At 30.6% G+C, this 20,471-nt stretch overlaps 5 protein-coding genes across 5 annotated transcripts; 4 read left to right on the top strand and 1 right to left on the bottom strand.

The window, feature by feature from the left end:
• Positions 1-561: 561 nt before the first annotated feature.
• OCT59_007771 (uncharacterized protein) lies at positions 562-4,353 on the top strand (the record flags this gene model as incomplete). The annotated part of the gene is made up of 4 exons (XM_066132234.1): positions 562-1,627; positions 1,710-1,961; positions 2,126-3,776; positions 3,849-4,353. The coding sequence occupies 4 exons, from the start codon at positions 562-564 to the stop codon at positions 4,351-4,353; spliced, it is 3,474 nt and encodes a 1,157-aa protein (XP_065998913.1).
• An 8,485-nt stretch (positions 4,354-12,838) lies between these two features.
• OCT59_007770 (uncharacterized protein) lies at positions 12,839-15,000 on the bottom strand (the record flags this gene model as incomplete). The annotated part of the gene is made up of 6 exons (XM_066132229.1): positions 12,839-13,231; positions 13,339-13,569; positions 13,754-13,909; positions 14,010-14,191; positions 14,279-14,350; positions 14,418-15,000. The coding sequence occupies 6 exons, from the start codon at positions 14,998-15,000 to the stop codon at positions 12,839-12,841; spliced, it is 1,617 nt and encodes a 538-aa protein (XP_065998912.1).
• A 2,075-nt stretch (positions 15,001-17,075) lies between these two features.
• OCT59_007769 (uncharacterized protein) lies at positions 17,076-17,315 on the top strand (the record flags this gene model as incomplete). Its single annotated transcript, XM_025329036.2, has 1 exon — positions 17,076-17,315. The coding sequence occupies one exon, from the start codon at positions 17,076-17,078 to the stop codon at positions 17,313-17,315; it is 240 nt and encodes a 79-aa protein (XP_025164292.2).
• Positions 17,316-17,346: 31 nt separating this feature from the next.
• Positions 17,347-17,844, top strand: OCT59_007768 (uncharacterized protein; the record flags this gene model as incomplete). The annotated part of the gene is made up of 1 exon (XM_066132219.1): positions 17,347-17,844. One exon carries the CDS (start codon positions 17,347-17,349, stop codon positions 17,842-17,844), a length of 498 nt encoding a protein of 165 aa, XP_065998911.1.
• Positions 17,845-19,540: 1,696 nt separating this feature from the next.
• Positions 19,541-20,044, top strand: OCT59_007767 (uncharacterized protein; the record flags this gene model as incomplete). Its single annotated transcript, XM_066132213.1, has 1 exon — positions 19,541-20,044. One exon carries the CDS (start codon positions 19,541-19,543, stop codon positions 20,042-20,044), a length of 504 nt encoding a protein of 167 aa, XP_065998910.1.
• Positions 20,045-20,471: the final 427 nt, after the last annotated feature.

Genomic DNA, 20,471 nt, shown 5'->3' with positions numbered 1-20,471 from the left:
GTATATGATGGGACTCTCAATGTTCTTTTTCCGATTTTTTTCGTCATTTTGTTCTCATTCAAAAATTCTCCGAGCACAAGCATGAAAAAAAATCTGTTACCAATATTAGATGATATATTATATAATATAGTCACTTGGTTGATTCCGCTAATTGTCTCTGTTTCCTATGATGATTTGTTGATCATAAAGATATTCGCGTTTGTAAACATGTTTTTGCATGTAATCTGCGCGATAATCGCAATCTCCTTGCACAAGACAATAAAACAAATGAACACTGAATTAAAACTTCAATATTTATCTCAAATGATTCGTTCTTTCTTAATATTTTTTCCGGTTATAGTCATTCCAATATTTTGGACTATCTATATTACAATTCAACATAATTTTGATTTAATCAATACTTGTTTTCTAATATTATTTGGTTTAATATTGATTTCCATTCTCTTTATATTGTTAATTTATGCTTTCAAAAATTACGTAAAACATCAAAAAAGAAGATGGGTGCATATTTTTGCAATATTCTGGTTTTATAGTCCGAATACTTTGCAAACTTTATTAATCATGTTGAAATGGCCAATTAATGTTTACTTTGTAAAATTATGGCTGTTTGTACTTATTCTATCTTTAACACGAAATGTAAGTTACTATGTTGATAAGATGCCTGATGACTTTCTGGCTACTTCAACAACATTAGTTCAAAGCTTTCTAAGTTTTGCATTATACGAAGAAAATTCAAGGGTATGCGTAAATACTTCAGATTCATCTAATCCCTTCGCGTTCACTTCAGAAGATCTTGGTCGTCTCTTTGAACCCTCGCTAAAAAATTGGTCATTTTTGGAAGAAAATGAAGGAACTGATGGTTTAATAAAAGGCCTCCATAGTGACTCTCAGGCAGGTTTAAATAGTGAATTAGAGCCAATAGGGGATTTTGGAGATGAAGATGATGAACAAAATCCTGTAGAAGGTTCTCCATTTTATCAAAGAATAAAGGTTTTTGGAAAAAATTCATTGCCAGAAAAAAAGTCAAAATTTATTTTTGAGTTAATGTGGATGGCAATACAAGAAAAAAGTTTAATTCTTTTAATAATGGCTGCATTTTTTTCATTAGTCCTTGGCCTTTATAGAGATATTGGAGTTAAAGAAGTTAATCAAACCAAAATTCATTGGATAGAGGGTGTTGCTATTATCATTACAGTTCTAATTGTTGTTTTAATTGGTAGTTTGAATGACTGGCAAAAAGAAAGACAATTTCATAAATTAAACACTAATAAAGAAGATCGTAAGATAAAAGCTAATAGAAATGGTAGAAAAACCCTTATATCAGTACATGATATCCTTGTTGGAGATGTACTCGATTTGGAACCTGGTGATGTCACCGCAGCTGATGGTGTCTTAATTTCTGGTTTTAATTTACATTGCGACGAATCTGCTGCTACAGGTGAAAGTGATGCTGTAAAAAAATTGAAATATGAAGATTGTTTAAAAGAAGAAAATGATGATGACGACGTTGCATATCACCATAAAGCTGATCCTTTTATAATTAGTGGTAGTAAAGTAACAGAAGGAGTTGGTACTTATCTTGTAACTGGTATTGGTGTTAATTCATTTTATGGTAAAATTATGATGTGTAAGTATATATATATTGTTTTTTTAAGATATATTTGATTTAATACAATATGGATATTAAAATATTCAAATAACTTTAATAGCATTAAAGACTGAACCTGAAGATGGCCCTCTTCAGAAAAAATTAAATGATTTTGCCGAGAAAATTGCAAAGTTGGGGAGTAGTGTTTCTCTTCTAATGTTTATAATTCTTCTCATAAAGTATTTTATTAGTTTTCGTAATGGAATACCTGCAGTCATCGAGATATTTGATGATTTAATTAGAATCGTTATTTCAACAATTACTCTCGTAATTGTTGCAGTACCAGAAGGTTTGCCTTTAGCAATAACTCTAGGTAATAATCTCTTCTAATTCTATTGAACATATATCTTAACCCGCATAAGAAATTTATACATCAAGTGCTGCTTATCACATAAAACTTACCAAATTTGGTAAGGACGGTTCAAATTTTTTTCACACAAACTAACTAATGTAATTAAAATGTTATTTAAATTGTAGCACTTACATACTCTACAACACGTATGCTTGAGGATGGCATTATTGTACGTGTTCTTTCGGCTTGTGAGAAAATGAGTTATATAACAACGATTTGTTCGGATAAAACTGGAACTTTAACACAAAATAAAATGGCTGTTGTTACTGGAACTATAGGTCTATCTTTTTCATTTTTTAGAAATCGTAATGATTATTCTTCAGCACTTAAAAAAGATAGTACCGGCATCAAAGTTTTATTAGAAGATATAAATCAAAAACTTCCTGAAGATATTTTACAATTGTTGAAAGAATCAATAGCCATCAATTCTACGGCTTTTGAAACTTCTGAGGATGGAAAACGAACTTTTGTCGGTTCCAAAACAGAAACTGCATTATTAGAATTTCTATCTGACTTAAATCTTGATGATATTAAATTATTAAAAGGTAATGCCGAAATCGTTAAATTGTTCACATTCAATTCTGAAAGAAAGTCAATGGGAACTTTCGTAAAAATTGAAGATTCCAAGTGGAGATTTTTTGTAAAAGGTGCTAGTGAAATTATATTAAAAAGATCAGTAAAAATAATAAATATAGTAAAATCTGACGATAATATAATAACTGACAACATAATTGATTTAACTCAAGATCATTTTGTTAAAGTCCAAAATGCAATCAATAATTATGCCGGTCAAAGTCTAAGAACAATAGGAATTGCTTATCGCGATTTTGAAAAATCTCAAGTTGAAGAGATGGTAAAAAATTCTGAGGGTGAAATTTCTTATGAGGATTTATTTGACAAATTAACGTTATTGAGTATCGTGGGTATCGAGGATCAATTAAGGGAAGGAGTTCATAAAGCTGTTGAAATGTGTATAAAAGCTGGTGTTAAGGTTCGTATGGTTACCGGTGATAATATCTATACTGCCAAATCTATTGCTACGCAATGTGGAATTTACACGGGTGGTGAGGTTATGGAGGGTCCAGTATTTCGTAAGCTTTCTCCGGAACAAATGGATAGAATATTACCAAAACTTCAAATTCTTGCTAGATGTAGCCCTGAAGATAAGAAATTACTGGTTGGTCATTTGAAAAAATTAGGCGATGTTGTTGCTGTCACTGGTGATGGTACAAATGATGGTCCTGCCCTAAAGCTTTCCGATGTTGGCTATTCTATGGGTATAACTGGTACAGAAGTTGCTAAAGAAGCTTCATCTATTATTTTAGCGGATGATAATTTTTCAAGAATTATCATATCTATTTTGTGGGGAAGAAATATAAATGAAGCAATAAAGAAATTTCTACAATTTCAGCTTACAGTTAATATTACTGCCGTATTGCTTACGTTCATTACATCTATATTAGGAGATCCCATTCTTACACCTGTACAATTATTGTGGATCAATCTTATAATGGATACTTTTGCTTCTCTTGCTCTTTCAACTGATCCTGCTAAAGATCTATTATTAGATAAAAAACCTGAATCTAGACATTATGCACCCCTAATCTCTATAGATATGTGGAAAATGATTATCGGTCAAAGTATATGTCAGCTGGTAATCACCTTGGGTTTGTTTTTTGCCTATAAAGCCGATAAACCAAGTTTTGCTAAATTGGCACAAAAAAACACTTTTATTTTTAACACATTTATATTCTTACAGATTTTTAATGAAATCAAGTAAGATTGATTTATTTATTTTTTGTTAACTAAATATTTATAGCGAATTATTGCTAATTATATATTTCATAGCTGTCGAAAGTTGGATAATAAAAAGAATATTTTTGAAGGTGTTTTGGCAAACAAATTTTTAATGATTATTTTTGTTATAATGGTTGTTGGACAATTCTTAATTGTCCAGTTTGGTGGTGCTGCCTTCCAAGTAGAACCTCTTAGTATAAAAGAATGGGTAGTAAGTGTCATATTGGGATTTTTATCAATTCCTATCGGATTTTTAATTCGATTAATCCCTACTGATCATCATCATACAACACCTCCTCCAGCAGACAATATTGATCTATGGAACGATGCAGTTACAGAAGTACAGAATCAATTACACTTTTTTAAGACACTTCGTGGTGGTAGATTCAGAGCCAATTTTGGGGATAGAAAAGATAAATCTGAAACACGTTCAAAGGCGATCGCAGCAGCTGCGATGCTGCCCAGTTTAATTTCTGCTTCAGTAGCAATACATGTAATTCAAGATATTGGAGATAACGATAGTAATGTGGATAGTATCAATTCTATAATGAACTGATGATTCTACAAGAATAAAAGTTTGTTATATAATTACTGTGTTATATAGGAACCATTATTAATATAGAGTTCTTTATAAACGCCCATCATCGGGAAATTTTTTTAGAGGATATATATCTATTAAAATGTCACGTGATATATATCGAAAATAGTCGGACTCGTTAAATTAATAGTTAAAATCGTTAAATTATTTATTCATTTGTTAAATATTTTGTTCAATAACAACCAATAAATATATTATTTATATATACTAAAATCTATACTAAAATTAGGCTGAACCAATTTGATTATCTGTTTTACATTAGTTGTTTATAAAAGTTCGGGGGAGTCGAACAAAAAAAAAATATTTTTTATGAACCACGTGACTTTTATATAAGTCACATGCAACCAAAAATTATTATTATTATTATTATTGTAAACGTAATCAATATGATGAGGAGTTGACGGCTAACCTAGTGCACTACTTGCGTCGCAAGCATAGAGAAATTTTATGGGGTTAGGTATTGATTTGCGTACAACCTGAGGATTTTTTAGCCATGGTCAGACTATTAAAATGCATATTTTTAACAGGTTTTTTGTTTAAGTAAGGATTTATTTTGCGTATTTTTAGTAATTTGACTGATCATATATATATATATTTCATTGAAATAAATAAAAATAAATATAAATAACCATTAGTGCAAAAAAACTTTATTTAGTGCAAAAAAATGTGTAATGCTTGTGCATTAATAAATACATTTATATAATTATGTGACATATAAAGTTATTAATTTTTTTTTAAAAAAACAATTCTTCGATAAATGTAAAGTTTGATCAACAAAACAATATGTAAATCACATGATTATCTGTGGTTAGGAAATTAATTTGCGTATTTTTTCCAATTATCCAAAGTAAGGAGGTAATTTTGTGTACTAAACTTATAGAAAACCCTTGCGTACAGCTATTAGTAAAAAGTTCAAAGGTCACCTTACCTTTTTATATATATTTTGGAGTTCTAGTATACTGGCATGGTGCACCATCCTATGATCGTCTAAAGCAGAAATGGAAAATGCAAGTTCGATCTATTGTAACCCTAGATATTGAAATAATTATGTGATTAGAAGAATAATTACAAAGGAGGTTTATGGAAAGCCAGTCATTCGCAATGATCTATTATCTAGAATTCTTAATGCATGTGCAGATATCTGATCCTTTATTTAGATCTTAAAGTACCTGCCTCACCAGAATCATTTGCATTAGCCAGCTCCTCAAATCAGGATTAGGGATGGCAACGGTCGGTCACGGTCGGTTATCGGTTGGTCATACCCGGTTAAGAGCCTTTGACCAACCGACCATTTTGGCTGACCGTTTTTCTAACCATTTAACCGACCGTTTAACTGATCACTTTTTAACGTTTTTTCTTAATTAAAATTTGTTAAAAAGAAGAAAGTGGAATTTAATCAAAAAAAACGCTATTTAGCTTTTTTTATTGATTAAGTTCGTAAAAAAAGGCTAAATAATCAGTTAAACAGTCAGTTAAACGGTCGGTCAGAAGCCTTTGACCGACCGATATCAGTTACGGTCATAACCAGTCATAACTGATTAATAACCGTGACCGTTACCATTCCTAATCAGGATAAATGCAGCTGGTATATTGTTTATCCATACGCATATTTTATTAACTACTGTGATATTAAAGGCTTTGTAGAAAAGATTATTGAAAAAGTAGAAAGACCATATGCAAACTATATTGACCTTGAACTTTACAAATCACGTTTCAGTCTCTGACTTTTTGGTTCGCCAAAAGGAGACAGAATAAAAAAACCAGCAGTTTTTTCAGTTGAGAAAGGTAACAAAGGTTATAAAAAACTTGATGATTATTTAATCCAACTAAAGACTTCATTGGAAATCTGGCCTCGTACTTTCTTCTCTGAAGGGGAAGAAGTAGAATAGAAACTCATAAAAGATGAGTTTGCATTAACTAAGGCTTCAGACCTAGTTTCTGCCAAGTATAGCTAGCTTCATCTTTACAGTATTAAAAATAGTTATGCATGTTTTAAGGCCTTGTCTTCTAAACCATGTCCCATTTGTGAAGTCTTACATAAAAAGAACTAGCAATATGGATTTTTCTGCAAAGATAGACGCTTCATTCTTAAATACTATCACCAGAAGCAGTATAAGCCAGATCATACATGGATATTATTTGGTGAAGAAAGTGAAGTGTTCTCCAGTACTTCCAAGAAAACTGTGTCTCAAATCAGTAGTGCAGTTTCTCCAGACTTGTGAGATTATCCAGAATTTCAGAAGAAAATTCTTGAAAGAATACTAAAGATATATACCAGCAGATTCACCTCATGGATATTTTCTAAATATCAAAGTACATTTCCCTCTTAAACCTATGACTATTTGAGAAATTTACCTCCTGCCATAAAAAGTATTGCAGTAAAAAAGGATAGGTTAAGCCCATATATCGCAAATCTTGTTGAAAACTTAGATGGAGGATAATTTTCCAAAACAGAAAAATTAGTTCTACATCTTGGTAAGCATGAAGATTATATTATCCACTACCAAGAGTTCCAGTATTACGTTAAGTTAGATATAGTCATAGATGAAGTTACACAGGTTCTGTCATTTAAACAGACTAATTGGTTGGCACCTTATATTGCAAAAAATACAAACCTATGTCAGTAGGCCAAGAATTCATTCAAGAAGGATTTCTTTAAACTTATGAATAACTTAGTCTATGGCAAGACTATGGAGAATATATGTAAGTATCAAGACATTAAGCTTATGAAAATGATCAATGAAAATGATGAAAAGAAATTTTTTAAGAAAGTTCGTAAGCCCTCCTTCAAGTATACTCATCAACTTGGCAATACACTTGTAGGTGCACATATGAAAAAGACTAGTATAACTCTCAATAAACCTATGGTAGCCATTATCTATAAATCCCACTAATATTATGTGACTTCAAATTTTTATAAATTGTAAATTAAATAGTAAAAAGAAAAAACTAAACTGATAAAATGATAGAATAATATGCACTGAACATTTCTATCAGATTATTTTATAGAATTTAATAAGAATTTTAATTAATATTATGGGTTAAAGTTAGATAATTTTAATAAGTAGCAATAATAAAAACATAAAATTTTGAACTAGTTTTTATGTAATTTTTATGGATTTTACAAAAATTCTATGAAAATCCACAAAAATTTCATGTAATATAGCAAAAAAAAATTTTGCCGCTTACGTGGCAATTATTATATTTAGCAAAGTACTTTAAAAATAAGTTATATAATATAAATAAATAAAATTTTAAATTTCAGACTATACTATTATTAATATTGTTGTTTATAGATGACGACCACCATATCATTGTCAGTGCATCTGTTAAATTCTTAATATATCGCTTCTGGTATAGTTTCGTCAAGAAGAAGTATGGAGACAAAGCACAACTTGGATATATAGATACTGACTCTTTTATCTATCATATTGAGACAAAAAAGGATATAGCAGAGTGTTCAGACCTATTCGATCTTAATGATATTAAGACTATCAGACTTTTCAAGGATAAAACTCCTGAAAATGTTATTACTAAATTCTACCATATTTATGCAAAGTCATACCACTATGTCTTGGCAAATAAGTCTATGAAGTCCAAGCATAAAGAAATTAGCAAAAAGTAGGGCTCCAATCGATTTCGGTAACTATTGAATCATATCGATCAGTTTCAGTATCAGATTAGTTTTGGTATTCTGATTTACCAAACTGAACCTTTCGGTAAATTTACTGATCAGTTTCAGTAACTTCGGTTTTGGTATCAGTTTTGTGATTTACCAAACTGATTTACCAAACTGAAACTTTCAGTAAGTTTCAGTAAATTTTACCGATCAGTTTGGTAGATTTTACGGTAGATTTTACTGAACAGTTTAGTAGATTTTATGGTAGATTTTACTAAACAGTTCGGTAGATTTTACCATTCAGTTCGGTAAACTTTACCATTCAGTTTTGGTAGATTTATTGATCAGTTTCGGTAAATTTACCGAACTGATTTACCAAACTTTGTGAAACATTTATTAGTCAAAAAAAAAAATGTTGCGCAACATTTTTTCTTTTGTTGATTTTATAAAAATGTTGCGAAACATTTTTTATTTGGCAATTTGGTAAAAAAAAGTTTTGCAACTAGGCTTCGGACTTCAATCATACCAATAAGGATGACTGTAATATTGCGGCAAAAATCATAAAAATAAAAGCGTCAGACTTGACGTTTTTATAATTTTTTTATTTAATTAATTAAAAACGTCAAACTTAGTTGGCACTTTTTGATTAAAAAAAAAATATTTTAGTTAAAAAACGCTGCACTTGACGTTTTTTAACTAATTTAATTTATTTTTTATTAAAAAAACGTTAAAGTGTAACGTTTTTAATAAAAAATTATTATTTTTTTATTTTTTAGTTTAAAAACGTCGCACTTGATGTTTTTTAACTAAGTTAATTTATTTTTTATTAAAAAAAATGTCAAAGTGTGACGTTTTTAATAAAAAATTATTATTTTTTTTATTTTTTAGTTTAAAAACGTCAAGTGCGACGTTTTAAACTAAGTTTAATTTATTTTTTATTAAAAAACATCAAAATGTGGCGTTTTTAATAAAAAAAATATTTTTTGATTTTAGTTTAAAAATGTCACACTTGACATTTTTTAACTAATTTAATTTATTTTTTATTAAAAAACGTCAAAGTGCAACGTTTTTAATAAAAAAATACAGTTGTTTTTTGATTTTTTAGTTTAAAAACGTTGCACTTGACATTTTTTAACTAATTTAATTTATTTTTTATTAAAAAACGTCAAAGTGCAACGTTTTTAATAAAAAAATACAATTTTTTAGTTTAAAAACGTTGCACTTGGTATTTTTAACTAATTTTTTTTTATTAAAAAAACGTCAAAGTGCAACATTTTTAATAAAAAAATACATTTTTTTTTTAATTTTTTAGTTTAAAAACGTCACACTTGGCGTTTTTTAATTAATTAATTTTTTTCTTATTAAAAAACATCAAAGTACAACATTTTTTCTTTTCTTTTCTTTAACAATATTAGTAATAAGGTTGCTTGTCTAAACCTCTTCAAAATCCTACGATTAGTTTCGTCAAAATTTTACTATAGATTTATTATAATTTTAGTAGAGTTTTGGCAATTTCGGCATTTATAATAAGTTTCGGCAGTTTCGCCTTTCTCCAAAGTTTTGCCAGTTTTTTAATATAACTTTAATATAGTTTTGGCAGAATTTCACTTTTTAGCGAAATGCAATATTACCTAAACCCCTAGATTTCAGCAAGCAACCTTAATTAGTGCTCCTAACAGATCGGTTCAGATCTGATTTAGCTTAAATCTGATCTGATCTGATTTTTATTTTAATAGATCTGACCTGATCCGAATCTGATCAGATCTGGTTCAATTTGATCCGAATCTGGTTCAGATCCATTTGAATCCGATTTGAATCTGATCCGAATCTGGTTCGGATCTGGTCCTTGTACTAAAAAAAGGAAAGGGAACGTTAATTACGTTCCTTAAAATAAAAAAAAATAAAAATAAAAATAAAAAAATGAACTTACCATAGTTCGTTCTTTTAAATCCTGGTCGTTCAGCTTCGTCTCGTGTTCAGGTTTCCTAAAAAAGAAAGAACGTTAATTACGTTCCCTTAAGTAAATTAAAAAAAAAACTTAAAAAAAGAAATGAACTATAACGACTTCGTCCACGTCCAGGTTTCCTAAAAAAAAAGAAAGGGAACGTTAATTACGTTCCCTAAAGTAAAAATAAAAAAAACTTAAAAAAGAAACGAACTTACTATAGTTCGTTCTTTTTTTAAATCCTGGTCGTTAATGGCCTCGTCCACGTCCAGGTTTCCTAAAAAAAGAAAGGGAACGTTAATTACGTTCCCTTAAGTAAATTAAAAAAAAAAAACTTAAAAAAAGAAACGAACTTACCATAGTTCATTCTTTTTTTTAATCCTGGTCGTTAATATCTTAACGACTTCATTCGTTCAGGTTTCCTAAAAAAAAAGAAAGGGAACGTTAATTATGTTCCCTTAAGTAAAAATAAAAAAAAACTTAAAAAAAGAAACGAACTTACCATAGTTCATTCTTTTTTTAAATCCTGGTCGTTAATGGTCTCGTCCACGTCCAGGTTTCCTAAAAAAAAAAGAAAGGGAACGTTAATTACGTTCTCTTAAGTAAATTAAAAAAAAAACTTAAAAAAAGAAACGAACTTACCATAGTTCATTCTTTTTTTAAATCCTGGTCGTTAATGGCCTCGTCCACGTCCAGGTTTCCTAAAAAAAAAGAAAGGGAATGTTAATTATGTTCCCTTAAGTAAAAATAAAAAAAAAAACTTAAAAAAAGAAATGAACTTATCATAGTTCGTTCTTTTTTTAAATCCTGGTCGTTAATGACTTCGTCCACGTCCAGGTTTCCTAAAAAAAAGAAAGGGAACGTTAATTACGTTTTCTTAAATAAAAAATAAAAAAAAACCTTAAAAAAAAGAACGAACTCACCATAAGTTCATTCTTTTTTTTTAAATTCTGGTCGTTAGGCTTCGTTCGTCCAGGTTTCCTAATAAAAAAGAAGGGAACCATTAATTAAGTTCCCTCAAGTAAAAATAACAAAAAAAAAGAAAGAACTTACCTAGTTCGTTCTTTTAAATCTTGGTCGTCCAGTGTCCATTCGTCCAGGAAAGGGTTTTTAAAAAAAAAATCTGATCTGAAATCTGTTCAGATCGGATCAGATTTTCTCGTGTTTGATCTGATCTGATCTGAATCTGATCAGATCAGATTTTTTTAAATCTACGGATCAAAATTTTGAAAACCGAACCGATCTGACTCAGATCAAATCTGCGGATCCCAGATCAGATCAGATTTTTTTCGGAGCACTAACCTTAATTAGTAATAAATTCTTTTTTTTTTTAATCAAGGACGTTAGTATCGTTCTTCTCGCACAAATCACATGATTGCAAAATTGTGCAATTTACAATATTACAGAATTGAGTATTCTGATTTAATTACCAAATTTTTGCAGATCGATCTTATCAATTTTAATCTTTTTTTACATTTTTTTCATTTTTTTACATTTCTCTAATATTAATTATATACTAATTTCTCTATAATAATAATAATTTTAATTATAATAATGACTTCTGGGTTCAAAGAAAACGATATTGAGGAAATGGCTGAGAAAGAAGTTGAGGAAGAGGCTGAGTATGAAACTGAGGAAGAAGCTGAGTATGAGACTGAGGAAGAGGCTGAGTCTGAGACTGAAGAAAATCAAATTGATGATACTGAAACTGAGGAGCAGTAGATCGAAAAAAATATTGAGCATAAAGTAGAATAAGAAAAAACTAATATGAAGAAACATAGTTGGGTGTAGGAGCACTTTACATATAATCACACGTCAAATAAGTAAAAATCAGTCAAATATCAAACTGCCGATTTTTGGCTGTATTTGTCCGATTCGTGGCTTTATTCAGCCGATTTTATGGCGCGAATTGCTAAAAATAGAAATTCCTCTTTTTAATGACAAAAAATAGGAATGCCGCATTTTAAACTATCATGCCAATTCAAACAATAATCGGACTGCCGACTTGTAAATAAATTTACAAAATATCATCACAATCAGACTGCCGGCATGAAAATAAACATGCTGATTCATAACATATAGAAGTGCCGATTTTTAAATCAGAAAAACAAACATTTTATATTACCTGCCGATTCTTCAATAATCTCTCAAATCGGACTGCCTATTGTACCGATTCGTATAATAATTTTTCAAAAAATAAGTGCCGATTTATAAATTGGCACAACAGACTTATACTACCATGCAGATTCATGCAGTAATCATCCAAAATCGGACTGCGATAATCATGCCATTCTCACAAATAGAAATGCCGATATATAGATCAGTAAGAACAATACTTAAAATAACATATGCCTGTTTTTATTTCGATCACAAATAGTTTTGAAAAGGAATGCCAATTCATAGATCAGTAAGAGCAATACTTAAAATAACATATGCCTGTTTTTATTTCGATCACAAATAGTTTTGAAAAGGAATGCTGATTCATAGATCGGTAAGAGCAATACTTAAAATAACATATGCCTGTTTTTATTTCGATCACAAATAGTTTTGAATAGAAATGCCAATTCATAGATCAGTAAGAGCAATACTTAAAATAATCTATGCCTGTTTTTATTTCGAGTAAGCCAGAATCTTTCTATTTTTGATTTTTTCGTAATTCATCATTACCCGTTTTTTTCTATTATTGACCGATTTTAATTTATATGAACACATTGTAATATACGTTTTTTTATTTTGCAGTTTATGATATATTTATTATTATATTCTTGCTATATTTATTATTACTATGTGCTATAATCATCTTACTATTTTTTTTCACTTTTTAAAAGAGAACGTTTTTTAGTAGTTGATCTCCTAATAATTTCTTTTGGAACCACTAGTTAAAAAGGATCATCCTTTTCATCGCTGTCATCGATAAAAATATAATCATTATTATCGGTTTTCTTATCGACATCATTCTTATCGTCATCATTCTTATCGTTATTATCATCGTTAACGTTATTGTCGTTTTTATCGTTACTAGCATTGTTTTTATCTTTGTCGTTATTGTCGTCATTGTTATCGTCATTGTTATCGTCGTCACTATTATCCTCTTCATCACCATCTTCGTCGGATTCTTGTGCAACCCAGCTTGACGAAATCCACCAACTGGGAATGTTCTCCTTTGGTTTGCTTTTTTTGTCAAAATTTTCATCTGAGCGGTAACGTGGACGACTTAAACCAGATCTGATGCTAATACAAATTTCTTCCGATTGATGTAGAATTTTTTGAATCTAATAAAAATTTATAATTTATTAAGCATAAATGTTATATTCATTAATAACATCACGACTTCGCATACTCCCGACGACCGCCACTTCTTGTCGTAAATCTTTATTACTGAATTATTGTTAATTAATCGACCTGATCTTGTATTTTTACTGCGTTCTTTGTTTGCTAATTCCTCGTCTTCTGTGAACCATTCATCCGAGTGTATGTCTGAAGTATTAGTCGCCTTTATACAATCTTTGATAAATTCTTCCCATTTTAAGTTACGAGGTTGGCATTCAGTCAAAAGTTTGTCTCGTGTCGATATCATGTGCTGCAATCCTCTTCTGCGCCGGGACATCTTCTATTGAAGAGTAAATTAAAAAATTAATTAATTGTATATGTTTTTATTATTAAATAATGAATTTTATACCTGATCCCTTCTGGATATCATGTGTTGTCTTTTGGTATGTTCCGGCATTTTACCCTCTTTTTTGCAGTTTCCAAATCTCTCGGCGAGATTTATGCAATTGTTTTATGATTCTTACTATCTCTATATTATATGCTACAATAGAAGGATTCATGGCCGATTTTACTGCTGGCAAAAGTTTTCTTTCTATTGTTTTTTTTTGTTCACTGTACGTCTTTGATAGGTCGAATTGAAGCGACTGATTAAGATTATTGAGAATATGGACTACTTCATCCTATTTAATAAAACAGTCATTAAATGATCAAATATTTAATTTAATAAAGATAAATTTTAATAAAAATGTATATTTACGTAAAGTGTCTTCTTATAATTACTTGACTTGTGAGTGGCAGCTCACGTTTCTGTTCTCTAATAAGAATAGGCGATAAGCTTCTATTGGGACGATTAACTAAAGGTTCTTCATGACTAGCATTTTTTTCGGTTAGGTTATTTAAGCGTTGTGTGAGATTTAAGATTACATTTCTTAATTCTTGAATTTCTTGGTTTTCAACGCCACCTATTATAAGTCAGTATTTAATATAATTCATTTTGAAAATTTTTTTTTTACATGTAAGTCAGAATAGGAGCGTGAGGGAAATAATACCGCTATTTAGAGCCGGAGTAATTGAAGAGGAAGGTTGATTTTGCAATATCGAAGATTGATTTGTAAGTGTTCCTATAATAATTATGTTAAATCGGTATATGTTTTGAAATGTAATTAAGACTAATTTAAATAATATTACTTTTTGTTAATGATCTCCCTCTATTTTGTGGTGATGAATCTTTGGATGAGAGAGTGGTAAATTGATCATTAGAATCAGATACTTCATAATAGGATCGATGATGGTTAGAACTGTGGGATCTAGATTGTGATTTATGTGATCGATGATGTCGACGTGAATGGATAGGGGAACTAGAATGGGATGGAGAGATATGTTGTTGTCGTAATCGGTGACTACGAGATTGGGAACGACTATGACTACGACTATGAGATTGGGAATGACTACGACTACGAGATTGGGAATAACTACGACTACGAGATTGGGAATGACTACGACTACGAGGTTGGGAACGATAATGGGAATGACGTGAATGAGAACGACGATGTGAATGACGTGAGTGAGAATGATATGAGTGGGATCGTTGATGAGAACGACGTGAGTGAGAATGACGATGGGAACGACGTGAATGGGATCGTTGATGAGAACGACGTGAGTGAGAACGACGATGGGAACAACGTGAATGGGATCGTTGATGAGAACGATGTGAGTGAGAATGGGAATCTGATTCTTTTTGTTGAGATCTAGTATTGAGGTTCCTATGCATCCCGAGAAATTTGTAAAAATTTAAATCTTTTCATTATGGTATTTATTATTAAAGATCGGACAAGAGATAAAAAGGCACTTTATATATATATTTTGAATCATCCTATCATTTAACGCATAATTGCCTAATCAAAATAAACATAAAATAAATTATTAACTTCGTTATCACATATCAATAAATTTATACTACATCGCTATCCATCAATTAAATATATTAATAATCAATTAATATCATTAAACTTAATTAAATTAATTACTTACGGAAGTTTGTTTTTCCGGTAGGAAATCTGTGACGCGACGAAATAGCGATACGTGACGAAAAAGCAATAGGAAATATTTTTGAAACCGTGATGTGAACGCAAGCGATAGAAAATATTTTCGAACCTGTGATGTGAACGAAAAGAGAGAGGAAATATTTTCGAACTGCTGATGTGAACGAAAAGAGAGGAAATATTTCAAACTGTGATGTGAACGAAAAAAAGCGATATAAATATCGTCGAAGAAAGCGTGGTAAACATACACAAATATATCATGATCGGCACCTCTGATTTTGTAGGATTTATGCATCTGGCGCGTGACACTTATGCATCATCCAGTCACGTGTAGTAACAAACTGCGCCCAAGGCAGAAAATTAGTACTTATTGGGCAATAAAAGAATAACTTTTTATACTTTTATACGTGATTTTGATATTTTGATTAAAAATAACTCAATCAATTAATTTTTAATAAAAAATAATATAAAATCTTTCAACTAGATAACATACAAAATCGCCAAAATTTTTTTTTTCATTCTTTATGAAACTTGATTAAAAAAACAGCGCATAAATTTAACCACTAATAACATCGTTGATGTAATAAAGTTCTGAGTTCCATTCTGCCTGCGTACATGAATAACATCTACAGGAAGATGTTCCCCATGTCGATAGGGAGGATGATCCCCATACTAGACTGACTTTTTGTTTAAATTATAGTTCATATGTATTACTACTAAAATGATAGATGCAAGTTTATCACGATCATTCGGCGCCTGATAGACAAATCGTTCGTTGAGATACTTGTTACATGCAGTATGATAATTAATTACTATTAGATTTATACAAAATTTATGACATTTTAAATCGATTTTAAAGGTATTAATATTATCTTATCTTATATTATGAAAAAGAAGCTGGTTTAATAGCCAAAAAAAAACATCATATTTACAAAATATAAAGGAATTTTCAAATTAAAAAATGAAAAAATGAAATATAATTGATTAATCGTGACTTGTGAAATTTGAAGTATTCTGATAAGCTGCTAAATGTAGGTGATTGCGATTGTTGTTGCGATTGTTGTTGTGATTGTTGTTGCGATTGTTGTTGCGACTGCGTTTGTTGATGTTGTTGCGAAAAATATAATCGTAAATTTAAATCATAAATTTCTTTTTCATAGTCTTTTATTTTTTCGTCATATATTTTTAACCACTCCACCAAATTATTGTTTTCACGGGAACTTTTCTCCAACTTATTAAGTAATTTCTCTCCCGAATCGTACACAACTTTTTTAAAGTCCAGCAACTGGACTTGCAAATTGGCAACTTCCTTATCCTACCCTTTAATTCCTTTAGCATTCGCTCTCTTCTATTTTTTTTTGCGATTTCGCGAGGATTTGCGAGAATTCAACGATAGTTTGCCCATTTTTGCGAAAATAATCTTTCTGGCTAATCTCGGAATTTATAATTCGATGAATAAAGCATGTATTATTGCTAAAAATGGCTAATAACATTCATTATGCTATATTTTAGGGGGTGGGAGAGGCACAAAAGTGCCTGTCAGGTGGTATTTTCCAATCATATATATATAAATTGGTTAAAATCCCGAAAGATTTTGAGTAAATATTTGTAATATTATAATTAATACAAATTAAAAAAATGTGGCTGATTGTTTCACTTTAATAAGTATCTAGCAGCTTTTTGTGAATCAGAAATTAACTTTTAATATTAATTCAGGATCTCAAAAAATTTCCTAGATAAAAAAATTTTTCAAAAAAATTTCCTATATAAAAAAAAATTTTCAAAAAATTTTCTAGATAAAAAAATGTCTAACCCTCGAGCTGTTGCCAAATCTAATAGAACAAGAATAAGAACTAAAGTATACTGCTTTTGTAAAGAATGTAATGGCAAGTTAGTGGACCCAAGAACGAAAACTAAACATGGGTTAAAATATAATATATCTTATGCGAATAATAATTTTAGTAACAATTATCAAGAAGCTGAGCCTTCTAATGCTAATCCATCTAATAATTTTGGTGATGATTATCGAGGCTGGGCCTTCTGATGTTGGACAATATACTGACGATAATAATGCAATGGAATGCGAACCTTTACTCGAGATGATACCTATACATGAATCGGCAAAACATAAATTCACAAAGAAAGGGAAAATATCTGATCACGTTCTTGAAAATTTATTACCGGATAACGGAAGAGATATGAATGATGATCAAGATAGAGATTTTGAAGACTATGACGACGAAAATAGAGATTCTGAAAGTTTTGAAGATGATGACGAAGATGGTGTTTCTAGCGATTTTGAAGATGATGACGAAGACAGTAATTTTGGAGATTTTGAAAGCGATGAAGAATATAGAGACTCTGAAGATTTTGAAGATGATGATGAGGAAGAAGTCAATTTTGCGTCAAAAGATTTTGACGATGGTGAACCAAAACTTCCTAATATCAACAATGATAATTATACCTGGATTATCTTATGGATATTACAATATCAACAAAGATATAAGCTTCCTAATGTTTCAATAGATTCTTTATTTAAATTTCTAAGGTTTTTTTCTTTTAATGGTAGATGAAAATAAATTTTCATCTTTTTCTTCTTCCCCTGTACGTAGCCAAAAAAATATTGGGAATATCAACGAATATTATCAAATATGCCGCATGTAATAAATGTCACAAATTGTATGACATAAATGAAATATCAAACACAACCGAAGTACCAACATGTAGTTTTATAAACTACCCGAATCATAGCATAGAAAGATTTCGACAAAAATGTAATAACCCTCTAGTCAAAAAAATAGACAGTAATAAAGATGGTGGAAATAATCCAATTATCCGTCCGATAATGACATTTCCATTAGTTAACATTAGGCGCCAACTAACCCTATTTTTCGGTCGCAAAGATTTTGAGGTGACATGTCGAAAGTGGGCAGAAAGGGAAAACGAAACTGAAGCCTTATTTGACATTTATGATGGGAGGATTTGGATGAGTTTTGAAGATGGCAAAGGAGAATCATTCTTCAAAAAAGAATACACCGAAACTCATATCGGATTAATGCTAAACATGGATTGGTTTCAACCCTATATAAATTCCCAATATTCTGTCGGTGTAATATATGCCGTTATTTGTAACTTACCCTGAAGCGAACGTTTCAAGCCCTACAATATTCTCACACTAGCAGTTATACCCGGTCCTAAAGAGCCAAAGAAACATGAAATCAACAATTACTTATACCCCATCATAAATCAGCTGAATCGGTTATGGGAAGGGTATCATATAAAAACCTACGAATATAACAACGGTCGTTTTATCTGTGGCGCGATAATAGGTTGTGCTAGTGACGTTCCTGCGACTCGAAAATTATGTGGTTTTATATCAGCTCGAATCGCATGTTATCGATGCTATAAATCAGCAAACTTGGTAAATAATCAACCCAATTTTGGTGGGTTTGAGACATTGACGACTGGTTTGTTGAGAGAGATATTAATTTAATAAGGGAGAAGGCACGTGAATGGAAGAAATGTGCAACCGAAGAATCGCGTAAGGCTCGTATGCTTACAGTATCATGTTCGTTGGTCGGAAGTATACCAATTACCTTATTTTAATTCTGTGCGCTTTTGCGTAGTTGATCCCATCGCTGCCTCTTTCTCGGGGTAGCAAAGTGGATTGTAATGAAGCTCTGGATCGACAAAGGTATATTAAATAATGAAAAGCTCAAAATAATGCAAGAGCGAGCCGACTTGATAAAATTTTTAAGTGACTCGGTCGCCGTCCCGTTAGAATAGCCGCTGGCGACGGCTTTTCAAATTTTACGGCGGACATGTGGAAGACGTTTGTTCTAATTTTGCAATACCTATCACATGGAATCTCTTGGGAGAGATCGATCGAAAAATTCTTGCTTATTTTGTACGTTCCTGTAAAATTTTAACAAATTGGGAACTACAAAAAAGTGATCTAAACGAAGCATTTACAAAACTACTCGAAATGAATAAATTAATTGAAAAAAAATACGGACAAAAAAAATAAGCCCAAATCTTCATTTATGCCTTCACATATGTGAATGCGCTTTAGATTATGGACCTTTATCCTCATTTTGGTGTTTTAGCTTCGAACGAATGAACGGAATTCTAGGTATGATATATTAATTTCGCCGATTTGAAAATCGTATTGTTTTTTTTAATTTATACAGATTGACCAATTTATTTCTTAAGAACATAGGATCGTATAAAAATAGCAAACGTAACATTGAACCAGAGCTATTAAAAATAATGGTTGAAAGTTCCTTTTTAAACTATTACCTCACAAATTGCGATAGCAATATATTAAACACCACTTTGGACATTATAAAACCTAGAAAATCTGCAGGAAGCTTGGCTGCACTTGACGATTTTACAAGTGATGAGTATCAAAATTTTCTGAGGCTTTCACTTATCGAAAATGAATCGGCTTATGGAACAGAACGTTTTCCCGGGTTGTTAATGAAACCGCGCCAAGAAACATGTCTCCCAAACCGCGTCTTGGACTTACTGGTTGAGTTTTATAATAGTTTGTATGAAGAACATTTCGTCCCCATTTATTCTATAACGGGTCCAAATAACGATATTGTTGTAATTTCCAAAATTATACAATACGGTAGAATAAGAATTGGGGCGGATATATTTGGTTCCATTCAGGCAGCTCGTCATGAGAAATCATCATACATATTAGCTCGTTTTGGAGCAGGAAGATGGAACTATAGACACATACCCCGGTCAAGTTCAATTTTATTTTGAACATACTATTTATTTAAAAAATTCATCATCATTAACTCATTCGCTAGCACTAGTTAAATGGTACAGGCCGGCAAGATCATAGGACAAGATATTTTTGTCAAGTAGACGATGACATAAAATCATGTAATATAGAATTATGGACAAATGGATTTTATGATATGAGTCGAATAGTATTATACCGGTACATCATATATTAGGAAAATTTATAAAATGTGATTTTAATATTGAAACGAGAAAGATAAAAGAATATATGGCCGTGATTCCTTTAAATAAAAAAATTTCGTTTTAAAAAACAAATGAATCTTATATAAAATTGTTTATATGTAAATCAGAATGACGAATTTGAATTATATAACATTTGTATTTGATTAAATTATAACTAATTTTTTTTATTAAAGGATATATCATATTTTTATTATATTATTAT

This window comes from Rhizophagus irregularis, chromosome 15 (assembly GCF_026210795.1).
Source record: "Rhizophagus irregularis chromosome 15, complete sequence".
NCBI classification, from domain to species: domain Eukaryota; kingdom Fungi; phylum Glomeromycota; class Glomeromycetes; order Glomerales; family Glomeraceae; genus Rhizophagus; species Rhizophagus irregularis.
This window is presented reverse-complemented; position numbering and strand designations above follow the sequence as displayed.